Source organism: Phaseolus vulgaris, chromosome 3 (genome assembly GCF_051622355.1).
Source record: "Phaseolus vulgaris cultivar YP4 chromosome 3, ASM5162235v1, whole genome shotgun sequence".
NCBI lineage: Eukaryota > Viridiplantae > Streptophyta > Magnoliopsida > Fabales > Fabaceae > Phaseolus > Phaseolus vulgaris.
In genome coordinates, this window is record NC_143500.1 from 50,748,031 (window position 1) to 50,765,308 (window position 17,278).

Sequence of the window (17,278 nt, forward strand, 5' to 3'; positions counted from 1 at the left end):
GACCAAAGGCGATGAACCTTTCGGCCATCAATAGCTTTTATTGCTAGGTGGTGACAATTCTTTAATTCGATTATCAAGACACATTGTTTACAACTATAAAGCCATTACTAAGTACAGAAATTTAAGACACCTTTTTATTATTAATAATGTGATATTAATCATTCTATTTTTGTTTGTTATGTAATTATATTTGTTTTTGTTTATTTTTATTCAAATTTACACACAAAGAGGTATTTTTTTTATCGTTTGATTGAGTTAAGACGGTAAGAAATTATTATTAGATTATGTTTGGTATTTTTTGTTTACTTCATAATCAATTTTGTTGTACAGATTATAAAAGAGTTTATTTAAAAACTAAAAAATAGTTATTTATTATAATAGTAAATAATAAATGAAATACTTTTTAAACTTATTTCATTCGGTCAAAACTCTTTTTCCATTTATTTTAATGTTTTTTCTCTAAATTTTCATTCTCTCGATTAAACAACTAAAAGCATGTGAAGTCAAATAAACAACAAAAAATAGAGATGGAGCAAATTTGGAAACAAACAAAGATGTCACAAATAAAAAAAAAACATTAACTTAGAAAAGAAGATACAAACACATTGACATAACATAACACAACCCTTTGTATGGAGATTCATAGAGTGTGAAGATAGCAGAGACAAGGGCACGATGAGAGTTCGAAAAAAGGACAACAATAAAATGCCTATGACTTAGGAACAACATGATGTCATGCGATCCACCACAATGAGTGTAGTCAGACAACGAGTCCTGTTAGAGTATTTCATCAAATAATCATGATTTTCAAGTGTTCGTTGTTCCTTTTACTCACCCTGTTGCATTTTTCTTCTATTTTATATTTTAATACATGCAGATATTCAACAACAAAAAATTAAATAAAATACACGCAGCTATGTTTGAAGCCATGAAGAAAAACCCGAACAAATTGCAATTTTGAAAACTGTAGTATGAACAAGATGCAGAGAGATAAGAAATGTTTGCGTAACCAATTTGTGAATACGAATGGATGTTAAGCTCAAAGACTTTCAAAGTGAATTTTGGTGTATGAGCTTTGTAATGACTACAAATAAACCTTTCATTAGAGGATTATATTCAAGTGAAAGGTTTGGGATTTTAGATAAATATGTTAACATCACATACAACTTCACACGTTCAACAATTTAGTTTTTTTTTAACACGCAAACAACTTTAGATTTGCAAGTTCTTTTTTAAGAGGCTGATATATTAAGTGTTTCAACACTAAAAACTTAAACTTTACACCTTAATAAATTAACATTTTTTTTTGTTTTTTAATTTTAAAATATTATTACATTATTATAAACAATTATTATAAACAGTGTCATATAATAAACTTTTTTTTACCTGTTGTTTTTAGCTGCAACACACAGGAAGTCTCTCTAAAAAGGAAAACGTCCACATTCCAACTCAGCAATTTACTAACCATTTAGAACTCATATTACATAAATTAACTTTCAATTCGAATATTAGGCCAACTTCACATTTCATTTTTTACATTATTTACGAGTATTCGAAAACTAAATCGATAAAAATAATAATAATCAAAAGTTGATCCAAAAGATGGGTAACGATTTTTTTAATAAATTTGAATTTTTTAAGAATTGAGTAGTTTAATTTAATATGTGATATCACATTTTAGAACGAATGGAAATTGAAATCAATTATTTAAATATTATTATATTATTTATTATTCAAATTATATACTAAAAATATGTATGAGAGAGAAAAATAATGTGTCTAATTTTGTTTATATTTATAAATATGTGACAGAGTACTAATTAACACATGGTGGACTAAGAGTTGTAATTGTTCTGGTGGTGTTATGTTGAGAAGAAAAATATTAAAAAAATAAATAAAATAATTAATAAAAATAAGCGATATAAAAAGACTAATTTTAATGCTTATGTTTAATCATTCTTGAATTGAAAAGTATTTAATAGAGTTAATATTTGTTTTGAGTTCTATCATATATATTTTTATTGATATAATATATCAACATCAATTACGGTATAAAGAAAAAATAGATTATTATTATTATAATCATAAAAATATTTTTAGAAACTGTGTTTAATGAAATTATAAAAAGTAATCAATCTTTTAATTTGTGAGTATTTGATATCAATAAAATGTTTTTGAACATATATCTATAAAAAAGGATATCCCCATATAACTAATAATTATCCGGGTTTAATAGGGTTTAAATCTCCTGTTATTAATGAGTGGGAAATTGATGAAGATGGATTTAAGCATAATAAATAAAAGAAGAGATTGGTAAGGTGCATGTTTTCCAAGTGTAAAAGGGAGTTCTTTGCTACTTTCTGCTGTTCCTTTTCTGCCTAAAGACAGAAGAGAAGCTTATAAAAGCCCCCCCTTGGCTTCACATTTTCATAAGGTTGAATACCAGCTTTTGTGATTTCACTAGGCTAAAAAATAGAACCTCCTTTTCACCAAGCGTGAAACTAACTTTTCCTCGTCCTGTTGCGCACTGCACATGCAACTTTCTTTTCTTTCTTTTTTCTTTTTTTGTTTCCTATACATAGAGAGAGAGAATCAGAAGAGAAGAAAGTAGAAAGAATCAGACAGGCTAGCTCCATGTCAGACTCACACCTGACTTTCTGTTTTCTTTCTTCTATCCTTGCTCTTATAGTCATCACCTTCATTTTCACCAAAAGAAAGAAACCATCCCTTAATCTTCCCCCTGGCCAAATGGGGTGGCCCCTTCTTGGGGAAACCATAGGGTATTTGAAGACTTACCAAGCTCTTACACTAGGAGAGTTTATGGAGAAGCACATAGCAAGGTAAGCGACCCCCCCACAACATCAGTACTGAAAACAAACAAAAAATAATATAAAATTGTTGAATATGTGCAGGTATGGTACAATTTACAAGTCAAACTTGTTTGGGGAGCCAGCCATTGTGTCCACAGATGCAGGGCTGAATAGGTTCATAATGCAGAATGAAGGGAAGTTGTTCGAGGCTAGTTATCCTAAGAGCCTTGGGGGAGTACTTGGGAAATGGTCTATGTTGGTCTTAGTAGGAGACATGCACAGGGACATGAGAAACATATCACTCAACTTTCTCAGCTATGCCAAGATCCGAACTCATCTAGTCAAAGACGTGGATAAGCATGTCCTTCATGTTCTTTCCTCGTGGAAACATAATTCTACATTATCAGCTCAAGGAGAAGCAAGAAGGGTAACTATTTATAACTAGTTCTCTCTTCACAATTTCATTTTTGTTATCATCATTATCAAAGAAAGCACCATAGTTAGTTATAATATATTTGCTTTGGTTGATTAATTAGTCATTGAACTAAATTGCAGTTCACCTTCAATTTCATGGCAAAACATATCATGAGTTTGGATCCTGGTAAACTCGAGACAGAACAATTGAAGACAGAATACGTCTCTTTCATGAAGGGTATTGTATCTCTTGCTCCTGTGAATTTGCCCGGAACAGCATACAGGAAAGCATTAAAGGTAATAATAATATTTAGTATTAGTACATTCGAGAACCCCTTTTTCCTACAATTAGTGGCACTGTATTTTTTAATTTTTAATATTGTAAGGCTTTTTCTTTTTACTATGTTATACAGTCTAGGTCCACCATTCTGAAGTTCATAGAGGCGAAAATGGAAGAGAGGGCCAAGAGGGTCCAAAATGGTGACGCATTGGAGGAAGATCATGATCTTCTAAACTGGGTTTTGACTCATACAAATCTTTCAAATGAACAAATACTTGACTTGGTACTGAGCTTGCTCTTTGGTGGCCATGAAACCTCATCGATAGCCATAGCTCTAGTAATTTACTTCTTGCCGAGTTGTCCTCGAGCTATGCAACAATTAAGGGTAAGCATGCAGAAGCAGGATGATGATGATACGTGGAATATTTTCTCAGGACAATTGCAACCACAAAATTCAAAAAATTAACTTTATTTCTAATCAATAACTACTTTTTTGCATTTTTCATGAAAAATAATAGGAGGAACACGTGGAAATAGTCACCTCGAAGAAGAAGACAGGGGAAGTTGAATTGACTTGGGATGATTACAAAAAAATGGAGTTTACTCACTGTGTAAGTGTCACATATATGATAAACAAATTGGGGTTTTATCTTTCTGTCCTTTTATGACACTTTTTCTATAAAGTAATAATACTAATTATTGAAATCACATGTGCAATGAATGAATCTAAGTTAATAATAAATTGCTCTTTTCTTTGTTTTGGGAAGGTTTTGAACGAAACACTTCGACTAGGAAATGTTGTGAGATATATTCACCGGAAGGCTCTTAAGGATGTTCGGTACAAAGGTGAGAAATAGGATGATATGGTGTCTCACTGTGTTTATGTACATATTTGGTTGAAAGAAAAGAAAACGAAAGAGGAAAGGTTGGCTTAAGTGTTATAGTAAAAGGGAAAGGTGCCAGAAATCCCAGGCCATATATGTGTATTGAAAATGTGTGTTTGTGTTTGAAAGGTTATGACATTCCATGTGGGTGGAAAGTTCTTCCAGTGATTTCAGCAGCACATTTGGATCCTGAACTCTTTGACCAACCTAACCAATTCAATCCATGGAGATGGCAGGTAAGTTCTATTATTTATGCACGCCTTGCATCATTACTTTTATCCTTCCTTTTTCTTTTCTAAAGCCAACTCTTTAAAGTGTTAGAAAAAAGAAAAAAACAAGATTATTTAAGCATCCCCTACCATTTCAAATCAATTGGTGCTTCTTCTGGATTGTTACCACATGCAATCACTCCATTCATGGTAGCTGTGCCCTGTGAATGAACAAAAGTTCAATTCCTATTGACCCTTCACATTTTGCCAAAACTTCCTTATATATATAATACTCTTAGTCTTGCCCTGGACACCACGGATCATTCATAACAATCACATTTTGGGCGATTTAATCGTGTCTTTTAACTTTTCTATAGATGCAAATTTTATGAATATTTCAATGTTCATACTAAAACCATTTTCTTAAAGTCATATGCACATTCCTCTTTTTATATTTATAACCCCATGTCATTAAAATTATTCGGGTGTATTACCTCCGAAGAAGAAAACAAAATAAAAGAAATAAAGTAAAGAAAATAGGAAGAGTAAATAGAAATAATAATAAAAAAAACGAGTGGATATATAGTAAACACATTCCGATTAAGACAAAGACAAATGGGAAAGAAAGTAAAAAAAAAGTTAGGTGACTAGAAAAGAGTAAAAAGTAAAAATAACGAGTCGCACAATTTTAATGGCATGTTTTATGAGTTCGATAAAAAAAAACAGAACGAAATTGTAAAAATAAGTAGGGCTCACGGATATTCTTTCTATTATATTTTGTTTTGAATCTTGTTTCTATTTTATTTTATTTTGTCTCTCTTGAATAAAACATTCCATTTTCATTCTATTTTATTTTTATTTACTCTATCTGTCTAATTTTTGAGACATGGAAGATGGGTTTTGTTTGTTTGTTATTTTTGTAGAATAAAAGACATGAATGTTGAATTTGGTAATAAATTTGATGATTATGAGTAATATGATGATGATGCATTAGAAATTAGAAATTAGGTTGGATGGGTATTGTTATGGAAGAAGAATAAAAGTAGTTGTATAGTTATGTTTAGGTAGCTTTTTTAGCTTGGGTTTGTAGCATCCTTTATAGTAATAAGACTTTACATTCGGCGCTTCAGAATCAGGCCCCCACATGAGATAGACACGCCGTACAGCTTTGACGAAACTGAAAAGAATGCTTCATATCCTCTTTGTTCTCTTCAAACTCACTCACTGCTAACATTTTCTATCAATCATAATCTCATAATGGATCAAGCTTAAAAAGTACATAATTTCCATGCCTCAATAAATTAGCATAGCATGAGAAAGGAAGAGGGAGAAATAGTAGAGTTGGTAGAGTGTAATGGGTCCCACTGCCTCTTTTTGTGCACGTGTGTCCATGGTCCTGTCCTCTATGTCCTTCCGCATTATAAATGCCCGTGTGCAAGTGGGCCACTCACATCCCACGTGCATCTCTGTCCTCCATTTACTACCTTCTTTTCTTTCTCACTTATTATTCCCATTCTAATCTCCTCTTTATGGCCCAAAATCAAAACATGGAGGCCCTATTATCAGGCCCGCTACAAGTCAATGTGGTTTTAACTGTTTGTGGCATGATATTAGTTAATTTTGATTATTATTTATTAATATGTGTTTTGGTTTTACACTGGGGTGGTGGAGTTGCAGGGCAATAACAGTAAAAGTGATAACTTCATGCCATTTGGAGGAGGATCAAGGTTGTGTGCAGGGTCAGAGTTAGCGAAGGTTGAAATGGCTGTGTTCATCCACCATCTCATCCTCAACTACAACTGGGAAGTTCTTGATGGTGATGAACCTTTTGTATACCCTTATGTCGATTTCCCCAAAGGTTTACCCATCAAAGTTCAATCCTACTCTTCCATCAAACTTCCCAACTAGGACCTACAACATTATTATTAGCTCTTCTTTGCTTTTATTTCCCACTCATGCTTTTAGATAGCAAAAACTATGCTCCTTTACCTTTCCTTCTTTCCAATGTGTAGAAATTTTAAATAATACAAATTTGCTAACTTACCCTTTATTGCTTTCAAAGGGAGTATTTTAACTATTTAGATGTGGTTTTAGAAAATGAACGTTGTAAGATTCTAAATCTTCTAAAACAAGTGGGTTTCTGTTTTTTATAATAAACATTTTTGGGAAGTTATACTTCAATGTTCTGTTTAGCACGGCAAAAGTAATAAAGAGATGAGAAATAGGTAAGTAATAAAAGAAATAGAATGAACACAAAGATTGTTGGTTAAAAAGATGGAAGCAAACCCAGTTAAAGTTAATTTTTAAAAAGAAAAATATTAGTCATATTTATAATAATAATAATCCAAGGATATTATTATTATTTTTTGTTCCTATTGTTTATTATATTTGTGTATGTGAGTCAGTGAAAAAAAAGTTGGGAATGAATAGTTAAGGGATCAATAAATAGGACTCGAAAACGAGTGGACTAGACTCGTCCGAGAAATTGGTTGAGTGGAAAAATTGTTATGGGTTGCTTCACTTTAGTTTTATATCAAGTTAACGGTCATTTTGGATTGCTTTTTTTTAAAAAAATAAATAAATGAAATGCGTATTTTTTTAACTTAAGTAAACGAAGTTAATTTTAATTCTTAGATACACTGATTTAATATACAACTTCTTACATATAAAAATATTATTTCTTAAATTATAATTGTTATGACATTAGAGTATTTTGAGTATGACATTCTACTCTTAGGGGTTAATTTTTTGGGTAAGATTATAATGTAAAATCTTTCTATTAAATACCTTTTTCAAATAATATTTCAAAATATTATGAGTGACTTTCATAAATAAAACATTATGAGAAATTTTATCGTTATATTCATTTAAGATGATGAGAATTGGTAAAGGATGAGAATTGGTTGATTTAATATTATTTCTCTTTTTACTCCACTATTTTTATTTATACCGATTTGTAAGAAAAATAATAGATAATTCAAATTTATTTATTGTTTTTTAAGTATAAATATTAATATAACTACTTTCATTTATAATATTGAAAATAATTTGTTGTTGATAAAACACACACAAAAAAGAGAGTAGAATTTATCAAAGGAATAATATTGATGGTCATATATGTCTGTAGGTAATTACTGACAGATGTGTTGGTCAGAAAGTTATTTACCATCAGAATTGTCCCGTTACCAACTTATTTTAGTATGTAACGACGAATTTTGTCATTTCAAAATATGTTTTTTTTAGTCGACATGATTATTGAAATTCTTGTAAGTTGAGTAAATATTCTCCATATCATCAACAAATCACCTTCAAATCGAGCTTCAATTTCATTATCACGGATGAAGGTGATGATTGGGAAGAGTTATTTTCAAAATTAGTTGAGGAATTGTGTTGAGTAATAACCATCCCTTCCTTAATTAACATAACTCTTTTATTTGAAAATTACATGCAATATGCTTAAACCCTTCAAATATTATTTTTTTACTTGTATTTTAAGGTGTAGTATAAGAGAGTTAAAGTTTTAGGAAAAAATATTTATTGTTTTAAAATTTATTTTATCCTTATAAGTAGAATTATGAAAATCATCATTAATACTTTTTTTTAAATTTTTTTTCTATCAACAAAGAATAAATAAATTAAGATAAATGGGACAACCTTTTACATTATTAGAAAGCTAAAACTAAAACACTACAAGCACAACAAGAGATGCTCAAGGTACTCAACATACCCACTTTTTCTCTGCATTAGCTACCAGCAAAACAATAGGTTTGAAGTTTGCTACAAAGCACACCACTTATATAATTATATAATGTTTTAAATTTCTCTTTTGAAATCATTTAAAAATATAGTTATTTTTGCCTAATTGTCATTCATATTGGTATTAATTAAAGTGATAATAAGTGATTTAAGTGATAATTTTTTGGGTTTAGGCCTTGATATTGATTCTTTATTCTTCTTGGTGTTTTAAAAAGCTAATATATAGTTTGTATGGAATAAATTCCTTCTCCCATACGTTTGTTTCTAGTCCATTTAATATGTGATGTAAATAGAGTATGGTATTCAAATGATCATATCTAGCTTTGGGATGCTACGGTGCGTTTCATGGCTACGTGGACTATCTATATCATATCAGTCGTGGCACAAAAGAACACCACCCATCTTCGCTTTTTCACCATGCAAACACTCTTGCCTTGCCACGCGTCTCTCTCTCAAATATCTTACGTGGGCCACTTCACTTTTTTCTTATTATCGTACGCGATGCACGCGACCCTTGTTACTCGCGCTCCAAAGGATCCATGCATTTCTTCCTTACCAACCAAAACCCTCATCGTAAATTCCTGCGTTATTACCCTAATCACATTCCTTACATTCCTAATTTGGATTAAATTTCACTTTCTTTAAAACTCAAAATCAAAATCAAAATCAGTTTCTTCCATTTGCTACTTCTCCAAACCAAACGCCAAACATAGGCATCAAACTATGCAACCAGGGATGCAAACACTATCAAATTAGAACTCCACGCCAAAAGCACTGAAAAAATAAACAAAATAACCACACAGAGATCAGAAAGGAGTAGAAGAAAGAAAAGAGAGTGGCCGCGAGGCGAAACAGAGCGAGTCAGAGAGAACGAACCAAAAGAGTGCTTCGAAATGTGGCGGTGCGTGGCTCGTGCGAATCACCAATCACTGAGATCTCGCGTGTCAAGATTTTTCTCTGTGCGAATCATTCCATCAATTTTCTCTCTCCATCTCTCCATTATCAATTTCCGATTCGTCCATGGAAATTTTCTTTTCTAAACGGCGTCTTTTTGGTCGTTGTGTGTGCAGAGTGGTGGGAACTCCTCCTACAACGTGGTGGATCACAAGTACGATGCGGTTGTCGTGGGTGCTGGGGGTGCAGGGTTGAGAGCCGCCATTGGACTTTCCGAACATGGCTTCAATACTGCTTGCATCACGAAGCTCTTCCCAACTCGTTCGCATACTGTTGCAGCTCAGGTGCGAGATATTCTCCCACTTTCCACGTTAATGCATGTTACTTGTTTGTCACAATTCAGGATTTTCCCTTTTTATCGACCCCTTTTGTTTTTTTATTATTTCGGTTGATTTTACTGTGGGACAAGTTGTCTGTATACGTTAAGTTATTCATTTATTAAGGGTTAATATTAATAAAAATAGTTTGTTGGTCACAGAGGATCATGAGACGAGGAGCAATTTGGTTTAGACGAAATACACTCATTCATGGACATTGAATGTTATTTCCATTTTTCTAAGAACTAATAAGCCCTATAGCTTGAAGCTACTTTGACTGTTTATTCTAAATTAATCTCTTCATGGACCACCGAATGAGGGCTATTGACGTGGTTTTAATTTGGGCTGTTAATTTTTTTTGAATTGAATCAATTCACACTGAATTGTTTTGAAAGAAAACTGAATGGAATTGCTCTTTAAATAGTACTATTTGAACTAAACTGAATTATAGCTAGTAAGATTGAAAAATATGCTTTAAAATAATATGTTCATTGGTAATAGTTCAAACAATTCAGATAGGAATTCAGAAACAATTCAAAGTAATTCAGTTTGATTCACTCAAACTATCTCAACTGTAATGCAGTTCAATTCATTTAAACAATCATATAGTTCCGTTTTGTTGAACCACTTTTAGAGTTTAGTGCAATTTTACTATAATTCAATTCTGTTCAGTCAGTTTGACCACCCCTAGTGTTAACTAGATGAATATAGTAGTGTTAACTGACTAACTTCTTTCAATTTATTATCTCTACTGAGAAACTTTTAGGCATGTTTTAAATTTGATATTACACTGGTTATAGTGGGATAGATGATGTTATGTATTCCGCTTATTGTCTTATGGTCAATTAACACAAAAAGACACTTCATCTTTGCTTGACACCATTTTTAGGGGATGAAAGCCATCATTTTGACAATTGTGTTTGCAATGATGAATGGGGATTTTTCTTCCTTTTCTTACCATATCTTTATGTTGTATTTGTTTGTATAGTTTGTTAAAGTACTGGTTGATGCTCAAAAGTGAATTAAGTTGGCCTAACCACACCAACCTTTTCTTCTGAATCGATTATACTGATTATGCTCATGCATGGCAACAAATTTGTGTGTAGGGTGGTATAAATGCTGCATTGGGAAATATGACTGAAGATGATTGGAGGTGGCACATGTACGACACTGTCAAGGGAAGTGATTGGCTTGGTATGAACTCACTCTATCTTAAAATTTTAAACTTTTTCGTTTTGTGCTACAAATTTTTCATATAACTAGAAGATGATTTGCTATATGAGTATCATGGAAAGCAGAGACTCTTTTATTGTCTGTTCTTTCTTTTGTTTCTTTTTTGGATATGAAAAGATAAGCTCCGTGTTCTGCAGGGGACCAAGATGCCATCCAATATATGTGTAGGGAGGCACCAAAAGCAGTCATTGAACTTGAAAATTATGGACTGCCATTTTCACGAACTGAAGATGGAAAAATATACCAGCGTGCATTTGGTGGTCAGAGCTTGAACTTTGGAAAAGGTAAAATGCAGAGGATGGAATATTAGCACTTTTTATTTGAGAGTTCTGATTTTGACTTTTTTTTTAATGTTGCTATGCTACAGGTGGTCAGGCATATCGTTGTGCATGTGCTGCTGATCGAACTGGACATGCTTTACTGCACACTCTCTACGGCCAAGCCATGAGACATAATACCCAGTTTTTTGTGGAATATTTTGCACTAGATCTATTAATGAACAGTGATGGTAAGGTTCTGTACATAGTAGTTTTCTTTCTCTGAAAAATTTGCAATTGGTTAATTGCACAACGTATCAGCATTCACAGGAAAGGATTTAATAGCACATGACGACTAGAAAATTTCCTGTACTATGCTACGGGAGACTTATATCCTTCAAGTAGATTTTATGCATCCACATTTGCAATTTTTAGTCTTATTTTTTCTTTCAACTGCGTAAAATATTCGTGCATTTGTTAATAATCCGCTAAATTCTAACAATTCCTGTATCATTGACAGAGGAAAAGAGCTAAAGTTTTGCCAAAGCTATAATACAAAGATAAATAATTCACAGTTTTTCTTCTGCACGACAATGGCTAGTAAAATGTGCATAAAGGAAAGTATGGGTTTATAGGAATAATACTTCACTATGTTGTTGGTATGCCCACAAGGCTAGGAAAGCAATTTTAAAATACAATTGCAAACATGGGGGATTTGTCACATGTTTTTCCCCCCAGCTAATCTTGAAATTAGAGCTAACCAATACAATGCTATAGTACAAAGTTAAAACTGAAACTATAGGTTTTGTGCATATTTAGATTTCCTTCTCACCTTGGCTGCTGACTCCTTTGGTCATATTATGACTACATCGCAAGCAGCAACGTTGGTGAAAGAAGAACAAAAGTAATTAAAATTATTAAAACTTCTGTCACATGTCACAGTTATAGGACATTTTTATGAATGGTACTCCAAAACATACTCTTCTTGTTTATTTATATTTAATATTTAAGACGTGAGATTAATTGGCTATATGTTCTCATCACTTATTTTTCTCTCATCTACTATATCACCTCTTTTTCATATGTACAGATATGCCATTACTTGTTTGTTATGCTCACTGGATTGTCAAACATTTGCAGTGGTGAAAAAAAGAAAAGACGTTGCTGATTGTGTATGTGTTGGAGTTGATGATAAAGTTAACAAATTTTCCTTATTGGATATACAGGTAGTTGCCAAGGTGTGATTGCCTTGAATATGGAGGATGGAACATTACACCGTTTCCAAGCAGCTTCAACAATTTTGGCCACAGGGGTACATTATTTTCTTTTGCATGTTAGACATTGAAGTTTATAATTGTACTTGTTATGAGCGTGTATGTGTTAATATTCTGTTTTGCATCAGGGCTATGGTAGAACATATTTTTCTGCCACCTCAGCACATACATGCACTGGAGATGGCAATGCCATGGTTGCACGTGCTGGGATCCCACTTGAGGTCTATTTTTGGGCTTTGCAAATTTTGTTATTAAGTTGAAATCTTACTTAGCAAGTGTTTTAACATTTTCTTGTCATAAATTATGAAGGATTTAGAGTTTGTGCAATTTCACCCTACAGGCATATATGGAGCAGGCTGCCTTATCACGGAAGGTTGGAATGTCTTAGTTCTTATTTGCATATAGGCTATCTTTTTATTGTATAATGTAATGACAGTTATGTACTTTGGTCAATTTAGTTGTAATATATATTACTTCTCGTTTTCTTTCTTGGACCTTGTAGGTTCTCGAGGTGAAGGCGGGATTCTTAGGAACAGTGAGGGCGAGAGGTTTATGGAACGTTATGCTCCTACTGCAAAGGATCTTGCATCAAGAGATGTTGTTTCCAGATCAATGACTATGGAAATCCGGGAAGGCCGTGGTGTAGGTATGCTGGCCATAAATTAATACTTTTATTTTCTGATAAATAAAACTAACATATAACTGTGCTGTTAGTTTGTGGTTGTATTTATACATAATTGTGGCTATATTATTTTAGTGGGACGTTATGTCTTCTAGAAACTAGATATGCACGATATTTTCTTGAACCTTGACCTGCCAGTTAAGTTGGACAATTAATTTGATACTGGAAATTTTTTGCAGGACCCCAGAAAGATCACATCTATCTCCACTTGAATCACTTACCCCCAGATGTTCTCAAGGAGAGACTACCCGGTATCTCTGAAACAGCTGCTATTTTTTCTGGCGTGGATGTTACTAAGGAGCCTATTCCTGTTTTGCCAACAGTGCATTATAACATGGGTGGTATTCCCACGAATCATCATGGAGAGGTACAATGTTAAAACTAATTGTTTAACCTCCATTAGAGAAAGAAAATGAAAGAAAAAGAAAATGTGAGAAACAGATTAAAAAATAAAAAATAAATTTAATTATCACTGTCATGCCTATATATATATGTTTATTTATTTTTCTAGACCTACTGTTTACTATTATTATACATTATGCTCTCTGCTTACTTGATGTATAATAGTTGACAAGAACGCATACCACATCAGATAATTGTTTGGTTTTATTTTGATGACTCCAACCTTTACGTTGTCTTGTAGTTATGTACCTTTCACAAAAGGAAAATATCTCTTCACAAAGAAAGAGACAGGATGTGCCAGAATGGATTGCATTATTCTATGTTATTAAAGCAATTTTCTATTTAATTTGTATTATGATTAAACACCCAAACAATTGAGTTAGATATTTAGATGTTTTCTATAGGAACAGTTAGAAACGGATATAAAGCTGAGTTTGACATCTTCATGAGTTGGAAAATGTTGTGGTCATGAAGTTATCAGAAAACCGTGATTAAGAAGTTGGTACCTAAATGTCTTTCTAATATTTTCGTGAATCATTTGGTACTTGTAGCGCTACATTATCCCCATTACTATATGAATGTATGTGTGTGTAAATGTGTGTGTGTATATATTGTAACTAGCTTGCACCATTTCACTTCTCTCTATGATGGAGACTCTTGCAGAAATATATTTTTTTATTGCAATTTTCCCTAGCCAATAATTAATACCTATTTATTTCTCAAATTGCTTCTCCAGGAATTTGAATATGTATGTCATTGGGTCAGTCACATTGCAAATAGTGATATCTTTTATTAATTTTGGTTTATGGCATACTTGATTACTTGTTTGGTTTATGGCATGGTATCTTGTCCTTTGGATTTGTTATATTTTCATTTAAATTTTCTTTAAACAAAGCGAAAAAATGAAAAAAAAATGTGGTCTAATATGTCTTTTCTCTTATTCAGGTGATTACTATTAAAGGTGATGATCCAGATGCAGTAGTTCCTGGATTAATGGCTGCGGGGGAAACAGCCTGTGCTTCAGTTCATGGTGCCAATCGGCTTGGTGCAAATTCACTTCTTGACATTGTTGTTTTTGGTAGAGCTTGTGCAAATAGAGTTGCAGAAATCTGTAGGCCAGGCAAGATTCTTTGTCGGTTATTAAATAAATTGTGCACGCTGAAATGAGGTGAAAAAAATTCCCGTTTTATATTTTGCAGGAGATAAACAAAAGCCTTTAGAGAAAGATGCTGGAATGAAATCAATTGCTTGGCTAGACAAATTGAGAAATTCAAATGGGTCATTGCCAACTTCCAAAATTCGGTTGAATATGCAACGAGTAATGCAAAACAATGCTGCTGTGTTCCGTACCCAAGAAACATTAGAAGAAGGTAGTCCTTTGTTGATCAATAATAATTGTTCTTCTTATACCCTTCCTTTTCCCAAAGTACACGTATCACCTTTACTGCTCCTATAGTTATCTACTTTCTTTGATTATCATCTACTCTGACAGGTTGTCAATTAATTGATAAAACATGGGAGAGCTTCCATGATGTCAAGTTGAAGGATCGAGGTTTGATATGGTAAAAGTTCTTTGGCTGATGTCACTTGGATCCCTATTATTTCAAGGAATCAAATCTGTTTGTTCATTTTAAAAGTTCCATGGCTCAATATTCTCAGGAACTCTGACTTGATTGAGACCTTAGAGTTGGAAAATCTTCTGATTAATGCCTGCATCACCATGCACTCTGCTGAAGCAAGAAAAGAGAGTAGAGGTGCTCATGCCCGTGAGGACTTCTCGGTTAGTATAAACTGGTGTGTATATTTCCCTCCATTAATATGAATAGTGGGTCTGATTGAATACGGTACTTGCTTTAAATTTACAGAAAAGAGACGATGAAAACTGGATGAAACACACTTTGGGGTAAGTCATGTTTCAATTAATTTTCTATTTACATCAGTATATATTTGGATTGAGTTAGTTCTCTTCAGTTCTAGTCGGAATCCTGATACAATCCTGTTGATTCGTAAGTGCATCAGATCTTGCGTCTTGATTCTCTTGTATTAGTAGAGAAGTCAAACAATCAATAAACCAGTGGCGCCAGCGGAATAATATTTTTAATTGACAGTATCTGGTACTTTTACCATCTTTAAGTGATCCTTTCTTGGAGAACCTCCGTCTCTGGGTCGTTTAGTTTTCATTGCAGGAAGGGATAAGCCTTTAAGTAATTCAGTGTCTTGCTATCTCTAAGTAAGTATTTTATAAAACGAGCATGCATTGATTTTTGGGGGCAAATTGCGACAAATGTTTTGCTGTTGAATATGGTAATTTTAGTTCAAAATTTCATATTCACTAAAGTACAGAGCTGTCAAAACAAGGACAGGTGGGGAGTGACGTATTTTAATTGTGCTTCTATCCGTGGGCATGGTATATATATTCTGTTTAGTGATCCATTAGACTTCTTGCTTTGTCAAGGCAGAATTGTACAGTGCAGGGCTTGTTGGTCTTCTAAAACAAAAATGAATTTGGTTTGCTGGATTTACCGCAGCACTTTGATGATAAAAATACTTGTGTTGTGTCTACGAGTTGTTTTGCTTTTGTTCTCTGAGCTTTTGTGCATTGATTTGCAGATATTGGGAGAATGAGAAGGTCCGGTTAGATTACAGGCCAGTGCACATGAACACGTTGGACGATGAGGTGGAATCATTCCCTCCTAAAGCTCGTGTTTACTGATATACTTGTTTAATTACTACTATGGATGATTTATACGGATTGTTTCACCAAGTATGAAATAAGAAATGGCAAGTGCAAGTGAAAAAGGATTCAATAAAAGTGTTGTAGATGCATAATCGTTTCATTCATCATCACTCAATAATATACGATGTCTGTATTGAAAGCTGAGAATAATACCCTTAGATCCCAATAAGAGATGATTATCTGCATAATACTAGTTTTAGTCTGTTTTGAATTCAATTTTGTTGAGTGTGATTTTTTATTTTGTAGGTTGCTTTTTGTTGGGAAGAATTTTTTTAGAAAAAAAAAGTTATTTTAAAGGGTAAAATTGTAAGAGACTGAATTCTTTGTTGTTTTCAAATTCAAATTTTCAATTTAAAATAAAAATCATTAAATTTATTATATTTTAATATTATAACAATAAAATATGTATGCCAGGAATGTCGTTTATATATTGTTATAGTTGTTATAGATATAAATTTTGTAAAATTAATATTAAAAATTATATTGACGTTATTTTTTAACAGATACGGTATTCAGTTGTTGATATTCAGTTATTTTCAAATAAAGAGAAGTTATTCACTTATTTATTTATTAAATAAATAAATAAATTATTTTTCTTTATTAGAAATAATACTAATTAAAGAGAGTTACCAAATAGGTTTTTTTTTATATATAATGGTACAGATTACTATCACATTTTTAAGTGAATTTTAAATTTTAATTTTATGTATTTATATATATTTTTTTGTTTTTTTATTAATATTCTTCATATATTATTATATTATTATATTAACAGTTAAAATCTTGGAACTCAAGTTTTTGTTAGTTCAGGTAGTAGTTAGACTGTTGAGAACATTACTCTTCATTACTAATGTTTTTAATTTTACATTTTTTATTAGTTTTTACCCTGATAAAAAAATTATTCAACTTATAAATTTGTTTTTATCTTTCAATATTTTATTTTATTCCCTCTTATATTCAATATAAGTATTAAATAAGTCCTAAAAAGTCGTTGTTTGATGATAAAATATGCTGAGATTAGTCAATTTATTTATTTAATACTTAAATAAGAAAACGTAACAGCATGCAC

The 17,278-nt window shown here is 32.3% G+C and overlaps 2 protein-coding genes across 2 annotated transcripts; both read left to right on the forward strand.

The window, feature by feature from the left end:
* The first annotated feature begins 2,429 nt into the window (after window positions 1-2,429).
* On the forward strand, window positions 2,430-6,674 carry LOC137805971 (cholesterol 22-monohydroxylase CYP90B51). The gene is made up of 8 exons (XM_068605846.2): window positions 2,430-2,840; window positions 2,913-3,237; window positions 3,366-3,521; window positions 3,638-3,889; window positions 4,023-4,115; window positions 4,272-4,350; window positions 4,518-4,624; window positions 6,275-6,674. Exons 1-8 carry the CDS (start codon window positions 2,635-2,637, stop codon window positions 6,503-6,505), a joined length of 1,449 nt encoding a protein of 482 aa, XP_068461947.1. The 5' UTR covers window positions 2,430-2,634; the 3' UTR covers window positions 6,506-6,674.
* A 2,167-nt stretch (window positions 6,675-8,841) lies between these two features.
* On the forward strand, window positions 8,842-16,397 carry LOC137808384 (succinate dehydrogenase [ubiquinone] flavoprotein subunit 1, mitochondrial). Its single transcript, XM_068609459.1, has 16 exons — window positions 8,842-9,312; window positions 9,424-9,591; window positions 10,731-10,818; window positions 10,995-11,141; window positions 11,225-11,365; window positions 12,341-12,426; window positions 12,517-12,609; window positions 12,698-12,761; window positions 12,891-13,034; window positions 13,250-13,437; window positions 14,418-14,592; window positions 14,672-14,842; window positions 14,965-15,034; window positions 15,132-15,252; window positions 15,338-15,375; window positions 16,083-16,397. The coding sequence occupies exons 1-16, from the start codon at window positions 9,247-9,249 to the stop codon at window positions 16,183-16,185; spliced, it is 1,863 nt and encodes a 620-aa protein (XP_068465560.1). The 5' UTR covers window positions 8,842-9,246; the 3' UTR covers window positions 16,186-16,397.
* Window positions 16,398-17,278: the final 881 nt, after the last annotated feature.